Below are 8913 nucleotides of genomic sequence, written 5' to 3' on the forward strand. Positions count from 1 at the left end.
CAATTATACAATACAGGGAATCATGACCCAGCCAAGTGGACAGATATTTTTGGGGGACACAATTCAATCCATGACTGTTGGCATGAGTGGGGGGCTGACTCGAAGGCAGCTGACGACAACAGTCCTATTTTATAGTTGAAGTTGAGGTAATTTGATGAACTTATTTAAAGTCTTATTGATGGTGTATACTTTTTTATTCAAAAGGGCAAGAGTAAATGTCATAAATTTCTTTCCTTTTTTTCTTCTTTGGCTTTCTTTCCAAATGCCTTTCCTTTTGATGTGGCTTCCAAAAATGAAAGTCATGGAGTCTGTTTCTAAAACGAACTATTTCGAGAATTTAATGGATGAGCCTTGTGAAGCACTGGAAGTTGAGGACTTGGATGACAATGTAAGTTGGATAAAAACTCGAGACCACCTTTCCTTGAATGTGGGAGCAGGGTGGCTTAAGGGCCAGCTGGCAGCAGCCTCTTGAGCCCCGGGATCCCCAGCTTCACTCTGTGGTTAGTACCACCCAAGTGAGTTTTGCATTAAAACAGAAATATGTTTAAATGACAGGTGTGAAATCAAAGAGGGCCAGTGGAAAGACAAATGGGGAGCTCCATACCCCCACCTTGAGTGCCCTGCTGGTAACACAAATACCCCCCAAATTGCTTTGAAAGACAGAAATATAGAAAATAAAATATGCAGGCTATCTAGGTATCAGGGCAAATCATCCTTTGTAGAAATCTTATGGAAAAATAAACTTCACTTCCAGAAACATGGAGTGGATATACTTTTCCCTGTTCTTCCCGCTAAGTACAACTAAAAACTGTAGGCATTATATATAAAAGATAAGAAGACTCTGGAAGGTGGAGAGAAGAAAGCAGACTGGCTAGTGACCTCGGAACTCAAGAAACAACATGGTGGTGAGTTCCCTGAGTTTTCTTTTTTGCCTCGTACATCCCAGACTAGGCTCTGAAGAAGCTGGCAACCCCAAAAGGCCAGTAGACACAGAAACAAAAAAAAAAAAAACCCAACAAAAGCCTATTCTTTTTACTAAAAGAACCAAGAATGAGGCAACTTAGCAAGACCGAAAACTTCTAGACAATAACCTCTCTACTCCAGCCAAACGCCACAGCGAAGAGCAATGGTGGGCCTCTCCCAGACTTGCAGTCTTTCTGTGACCACCACCACCCTTCAGAAGGATACAGTACAAGAAATTCAACAGGTGTCCCCTCCCCGGCTGGACCCAATAACCAGAGATGAGATGGGAAGTCATAATATTTTGAATAAGCCTTACATGTACAGTATATTGTGTACTGCCTTTAAAACACAGTTTTTATTATGGTTTTACAAATGTGCCACGTGGATTTTTTGCCCACTCAGAAGCCTGGTAGCTCTAACTTCCTGTGTCGGTTTACCTCTAAGATTTACAACATGATGTTGACGTAGGCAAGAGCATTATAACCCACCCTCAGCACCACTGCCAAGAAATTTTATTAGGATTGTAGGGACTAACAGTGGTCGAGTGAGATCTTGTGTCTCTCAGACCCAAAATTAAGCAGACATATTTCTCTGAGCTACTCCCAAAAAGGGCACAGACTAGGTATTTAGTTAATTTTTATTTTATTATTATTATTATTTGTAACTGGGAAACTTTCCACACTTGCTTCTATAACAAACCAAAATCAAACCTGTTGCTGTTGAGTTGATTCTACTTCTATACCAAAAAAAAAAACCAAGCCCATTGCAGTCAATTCTGACTCATAGCAACGCTACAGGACAGAGAAGAACTGCTCCACAGAGTTTCCAAGGGGCGCCTGGTAGATTCAAACTGCTGACCTTTTGGTTAGCAGCGGAAGTCTTAACCACTACGCCACCAGGATTTCCTACTTCTATACAGCACTGTATTATTAAGAATTGCTTTACAAACACTGAAATACAACCTCAGGGAGAAAAAAAAAATTACTTTAGATTATATTCACCCTACTGGATTTATTAAGACAAGAAAGTGAACTCATTCATTTTAGAAAGATGTTTCAACTACAGTTGAAACCTAAAAGAATTGTTTTAATTAGAAACCTAAATTATTCAGAAACCTTCAGCACTCCTATAAATTGAGATTTTGCCACATCAGACAGAGCTGCATTCCCAGGCAGAAGTGACACCGAGGTTTGTGAGGTTCTGCATGAGCACAACACATTTGGGAGCATTTCATGTGGTGGGTGGGCTGAGCAGAAACATGCAGGTTTGAATCGCCTTGCCTTGCCATCCCAAGGGCTTTCCTGCTAAAGGACTTTAACTAGGGGCATAACACAATCAGATTTGCTTTTTTTGTTTAAGTATTTTTATTCAAACTAGCTTTTCAATTGTGAAGCTGCTACATGCACATGATTTTCAAACACTGAAATAGTGAAAAAAGACTATGAAACAAATGTTAAAAGTCTCCACATCCTGAATTTGGAGGGCATTATGCTGAGTGAAATAAGTCAGTCACAAAAGGACAAATATTGTAAGAGATCACTATTATAAGAACTCAAGAAAAGGTTTAAACACAGAAAAAAGCATTCCTTGATGGTTACGAGGGTGGAGAGGGACGGGGAGGGAAATCACTAACTAGATAGTAGACAAGGGTCAACTTCAGTGAAGGGAAGGACAACACACAATACAGAGGAAGTCAGCACAACCGGACTAAAGCAAAAGCATGGAAGTTTCCTAGGCAAATCCAAACACTTTGAGGAACAGAGTAGTTGGGGCTAGGGCCTGGGGGCCATAGTTTTGAGGGCCATCTAGGTCAGTTGGCATAACATAGTTTATAAAGAAAATGTTCTACATCCCACTTTGGTGAGTAGCGCCTGGGGTCTTAAAAGCTTGCCAGCAGCCATCTAAGATACGTCTATTGGTCCCATCCCACCCAGAGCAAAGGAGAATGAAGAAAACCAAAGACACAAGGAAAATACTAGCCCAAAGGACTAAAGGACCAGATGAACCAGAGACTCCACCAGCCTGAGACCAGAAGAACTAGATGGTGCCCGGCTACCACCAATGACTGCCCAGACAGTGATCACAGCAGAGAGTCCTGGACAAAGCAGAAGAAAACTATAGAACAGAAATTCAAAGTCACATAAAAAGACCAGACTTAATGGTCTGACAGAGACTGGAGAAACCCCCAAAACTATGGCCCCCAGATGCTCTTTTAATCCAGAACTGAAACCAGTCCTGAAGCCCACTCCTCAGAGAAAGATTAGACAGGACTATAAAACAAAAAAATAATACAGGTGAGGAACGTGCTTCTTTGTTCAACCAGATACACGAGACCAAATGGACAGCCCCTGTCCAAAAGCAGGATGAGAAGGCCTGAAGGGACAGGAACTGGTCAAATGGACACAGGGAACTCGGGGTGGAAATTAGGAGTGTGCTGTCACATTGTGGGGATTGCAACCAATGTCACAAAACAACATGTGTATAAATTTTTGAGTGAGAAATTAACTTGAGCTGTGAACTTTCACCTAAAGCACAATCAAAAAAAAGTCTCAACATCCTTACCTACCAGAAATAACAACTGCATACTGTTTTTCATGTATTCTTCTAGAAATTTTAATGCATACAAAAACACACATATCTTTAAAGACGTACATATATTCATAGATAAGGTCATAATATATATTCTGTTATAGCTCTTGCTTTTCCCTTAATAACATGTTTAAGAGATCTTTCATGTTCCGTTATATAGTGTATCATAATATAATTATTATCCTATCAGTGAATATTTAAGTTGTTTCCAGAATTTTTTGGTATTATAAACAATGCTTCAATTTGAATTGTATACATACACACACACACACACACACATATGTATATACACACACATATATATATATACACAAATGTATATATATGTGTATTGCTCTTGTTAGGTGCCACCCAGTCAGCTCTGACTTGTAGTGACCCTATGTATAACACAAGGAAACATTATCCAGTCCTTTGAAATCCTCACAGCCATATGTCAATCCATTTAATCCTCTTTTTTGCTGACCCTCCTCTTCACCGAGCATGATGTTCTTCTCCAGGGATTGGTCCTTCCTGATAACATGTCCAAAGTAAGCAAGACAAAGAAAGTCTCACCATCCTCGCTTCTAAGGAGCATTCTGGCTGTACTTCCTCCAAGACAGATTTATTCATTCTTCTGGCAGTCCATGATGTATTCAATATTCTTCACCAACACCACAATTCAAATGGGTCAATTCTTCTTCGGTCTTCCTTTTTCATTGTCCAGCTTTTACATGCATATGAGGCGATTGAAAATACCATGGCTTGGGTTAGGTGCACCTTAGTTATCAAGGTGACGTTTTTGCTTTTCAACACTTTAAAGAGGTCTTTTGCAGCAGATTTGCCTAACGCAACACATTATTTGGTTTCTTGACTGCTTCTTCCATGGGCGTTGATTGCGGATCCAAGTAAATGAAATCCTTGACAACTTCAATCTTTTCTCCATTTATCATGATGTTGTTTATTGGTCCAGTTTTAAGAATTTTCATTTTCTTTATATTGAGGTGTAATCCATACTGAAGGCTGTAATCTTTGATCTTCATCAGTAAGTGCTTTAAGTCCTCTTCATTTTCAGCAGCAAGGTTGTGTCATCTGCATATTGCAAGCTGTTAATGAGTCTTCTTCCAATCCTGATGCCACGTTCAGCTTCTAAGGTTATTTGCTCAGCATACAGATTGAATAAATATGGTAAAAGGATACAACCCTGACACACCTTTTCCTAATTTTCAACCACACAGTATCTCCTTGTTCTGTTCTTGATCTATGTAACAAGTTCCATATGAGCACAATGAAATCTTCTGTAATTTCCATTCTTCACAATATTATCTATAATTTGTTATGATCCACATAGTCAAATGCCTTAGAATAGTCAATAAAACACAGGTAAACATCTTTCTGGTATTCTCTTTTTTCAGCCACGATCCATCTGACATCAGCAATTATATCCCTCATTCCATGTCGTCTTCTGAATCCAGCTTGAATTTCTAGCAGTTCCCAGTTTGATGTATGGCTGTAGCTTGTTTTAAATTATCTTCAGCAAAATTTTGCTTGCGTGTGATATTAATGACATTGTTCAATAATTTCCACATTCCATTAAATCACTTTTCTTTGGAATAAGCATGAATATGGATCTCTTCCAGTTTGCGACCAGGTAACTGACTTTCAAATTTAAGATGAGTGAGCACTTCCAGCGTTGTATCAGGACCCATACCTCACACTATACACAAAAACTAATTTAAAACAGATCAAAGATCTAAATATAAAATCAACAACAATAAAGATCATAGAAGAAAAAATAGGGCCAATGCTAGAGGCCCTGATACACAGCATTAACAGGATACAAACCGTAACGAACAATTCACAAACACCAGAAGATAAGCTAATAACTGGGATCTTCTAAAAATTAAACACTTATGCTCATCAAAAGACTTCACCAAAAGAGTAAAAAGAGAATCTACAGACTGGGAAGCTAAGGAAGAAAAGAACAGTTCATTTATGGGGTAAGGTAGAAAGTTTAGTTGGGGTTACACTGAATTTAAAGTGCATGTAAGACATTGTTATGGATTGAATTATGTCCCCCAAAAAATGTGTGTATCAGTTTGGCTGGGCCATAATTCCCAGTATTGTGTGGCTGTCCTCCATTTTGTGATTGTAATTTTATATTAAAGAGGATTACGGTGGTATTGTATAACACCCTTACTAAGGTCACATCCCTGATCCAATATAAAGGGAGTTTCCCTAGGGTGTGGTCTGCACCACCTTTTATCTTACAAGAGATAAAAGGAAAGGGAAGCAAGCAGAGTATGGGGGACCTCATACCACCAAGAAAGAACCACTGGAAGCAGAGAACATCTTTGGACCCGGGGTTCCTGCACAGAGAAGCTCCTAGTCCAGGGGAAGATTGATGAGAAGGACCTTCCTCCAGAGCTGACAGAAAGAGCCTTCCCCTGGAGCTGACGCCCTGAATTTGAACTTCTACCCTACTAGACTGTGAGAAAATAAATTTCTCTTGTTAAACCATCCACTTGTGGCATTTCTGTTATAGCAGCAATGATGACTAAGACAGATATCCAGATGAAGAAGTACCAGTGAAAACTGGAAATCACCTATATGGATCCTGGGAGAAAGTTCTTGGCTGAAGATTTTGACTTGGAATCTTCCGCATATAATTGAAGCCTTGGGAATGGATGAGGTCATAGGCATTTTTGTCTGACTACTGCAGGAAGAAAATATACCATCTGCAAACACACAAAAGCACACCAGTATGAGTTGGTTAGCAGTTAGTGAGGAGAAGGGTTTTTGGTGAGTGAGGGGTGGAGGCCAGACAAAGATGGCTGGAGGGGATGATGTAGTGTCTTGTTTCTCATCTAGATGCCACAGACTTCACTTAGGTCCTGTGAGTAAGGGGGTAAAGGCCAGTCACTTGTGAAAACCATTCAAGACATACATTGTGAATTTCTGGATGCAAATAGTGCAGTTCTAGGGCCCAGGTAACCAAGTTGGGGTTACCTGGTTGGGGGAGACTTTCCCCCTGCTGTCTGTACCACACTGCCCCCCAAGGATTGGAAGCTTAGGAAAATACTGGCATTCTAGGCATAGGGAGCAACGGAGCTTAGCAAAGAAGTACTTCTCCAAGCAACTTTGTAGGAAGCAGATGAGGACGAGTGAGACCAGAGGAAGAAGGGAATGAGTGCCACATGGTACCTGCAGCTAACAGGCTTGTTTGTGTGAACTTTGAGACACCTTTTGGAAGAATCCCAGAAACCACTGGGGTGCAAACTAGGAGGAGGGAGCTAACCCCCTCCTATCTGAATGGAGCTATTGGAGCCCTGCTGGTGCAGTGGTTAAGAGCTCAGCTGCTAACCAAAAAGTCAGCAGTTCAAACCCACCAGCTGCTCCTTGGAAACCCTATGGGGCAGTTGTACTCTGTCCTATAGGGTCATTATGAGTCAGAAGCAACTTTACAGCAACGGGTTTGGTTTATTAATCTATTCTTTGGTTTTTCGGATAACTCAACTCATTTTCTGTGTTTATTTCACTATCACGCATTCATTTTTAGTTATATGACATACTTGTGCATCTCAAACCATGCTATACCAACTCTTTTGGTTGCAAAACCCAGAGATTCACCTAGAAGAGGGCTCTGGGCATGAGAGACTTCATCACTGGTTCTGCCATGACCTCATCACTGGGTGCACAATACACCTACTGTGGCATTGAGGATAATGCAACTCTACAGCCTGGGGAAGCAAATGGGATGGACTCCATAGGATATCATATCTGCTGACCAAATACAGTGGGTGGCACAGCCTAGATGGGATGAAGGCCTCAACTAGACTGACTCATCCAATGCATCTGTTGTCTGGTGGACAGTGATGGGCACCATATTGTCTGGTGAACAGAACATAGTCTCCAAAGTAGATGGTGACAGATTACTGGCCTAGGCAAATAGGAAGTCACTGCATCTCAAGGGAGGGATTATCAGCAATGAGGAATTCAGAGGCATGAATACTGGCTGTAAGGGCTTTATGCTCTAGCTCTCATGGAGCACTGATTCCAGCGATGGGGAAAGAAATGGTGCAGAAGCTGGGAATCAGGCACGCCATACCCAAGGCACCCCAGCTTTCCTCCCAACATAAAGAAAAGGCCAACCACAAGCTATATTCTTGTTTCTGTCCCAGAATGCATGTAACTTTGGATATGTTGGCCTTTAATTTACTATAAATCTGCAAAAGACCTCTTTAATGTTTTAAAAGCAAGGATGTCATTTTGATGACTAAAGTGCACCTGAGCCAAGCCATGCTGTTTTCAATTGCCCTTATATGCATGTGAAAGTTGGATAGTGAAAAACGAAGACAGAAGAAGGACTGACACATTCAAATTGTGGTGCTAGTAAAGAATATTGAATAGTCTTACCATGGACCGCCAGAACAATGAACAAATCAGTCTTAGAAGAAATACTACTAGAATGCTCCTTAGAAGCAAGAATGGTGAGACTTCATCTTGTTTACTTTGGACACGTCAATAGACCAATCGCTAGAAAAGGACATCATGTTTGGTAAAGTAGAGGGTCAGAGAAAACAAGAGAAACCCTCAATGAGATGGATTGACACAATGTCCACAACAATGGACTCAAACATACCAATGACCTTGATGATGGCACAGGACCAGGCAATGTTTTGTTCTGTTATTCATAGGGTCTCTATGAGTTGGAGCAAACTAAAGGCAACTAACAACAAGAACAACAACTTAACCACAGGGAGCTAATAAGCCAATGGTAGGCTGTACATTATCAAATACAGAACAACAACAATAACAACCTCAATCTGTCAGTGAGCAGGGAATAGGCAACATAACAGACCCAGGGCTTTCCTCGCCAGCAAGCCAACCTTCACCTTCTATCCAATGTGATCCAAAAATGAAATTATTATAAAGACCCACCTAAGGGCCAGTTCTGTGAGCATCATGAACTTGGAATAGAACGATCAGATTTCCAAAAGTAAAAAGGCAACTTGCAATGTCATTACTTTGGAAGAATCTTTAAACACAGAAATGTCCAATACAATAACGTGATATGTGGTATACAGCTCTCCTAAAGACTCTCATCCCACGTATTGAATAAATAAGCAACCACTGTGAGCTTGGTCAGTCATGGAACCCAGAAGCCTGTTAAGCTCATAAAGCATGGAAAATTTTTTATATTCTATAGCCATCTCCACATCTTGGAAAAAAGAGATAATTTTATGTTCTCAAAAAAAATTTGTTTTAATTTTTTTGTTGTTGTAGTTTAAATGAAGTTTACGTTTCAAGTTAGTCTCCCATACAAAAATTTATACATGTATTCTTATGTGACCCTAATTGCTCTCTCCATACTGTGACAGCACA

General features: G+C 40.4%; 1 protein-coding gene across 1 annotated transcript in view; it reads left to right on the forward strand.

The window, feature by feature from the left end:
- The first annotated feature begins 221 nt into the window (after nucleotides 1–221).
- Nucleotides 222–8913, forward strand: part of ERICH6B (glutamate rich 6B) — a 43169-nt gene continuing 34477 nt past the window's right edge. Inside the window, exon 1 of the mRNA XM_004376642.2 lies at nucleotides 222–388. Within this exon, the coding sequence (XP_004376699.2) occupies nucleotides 263–388 (126 nt within the window). The 5' untranslated portion in view covers nucleotides 222–262. The remainder of the gene's footprint in view (nucleotides 389–8913) is intronic.

The sequence above is a fragment of the Trichechus manatus genome, unplaced genomic scaffold (assembly GCF_000243295.1).
Source record: "Trichechus manatus latirostris isolate Lorelei unplaced genomic scaffold, TriManLat1.0 scaffold00044, whole genome shotgun sequence".
Taxonomy (NCBI): Eukaryota; Metazoa; Chordata; class Mammalia; order Sirenia; family Trichechidae; genus Trichechus; species Trichechus manatus.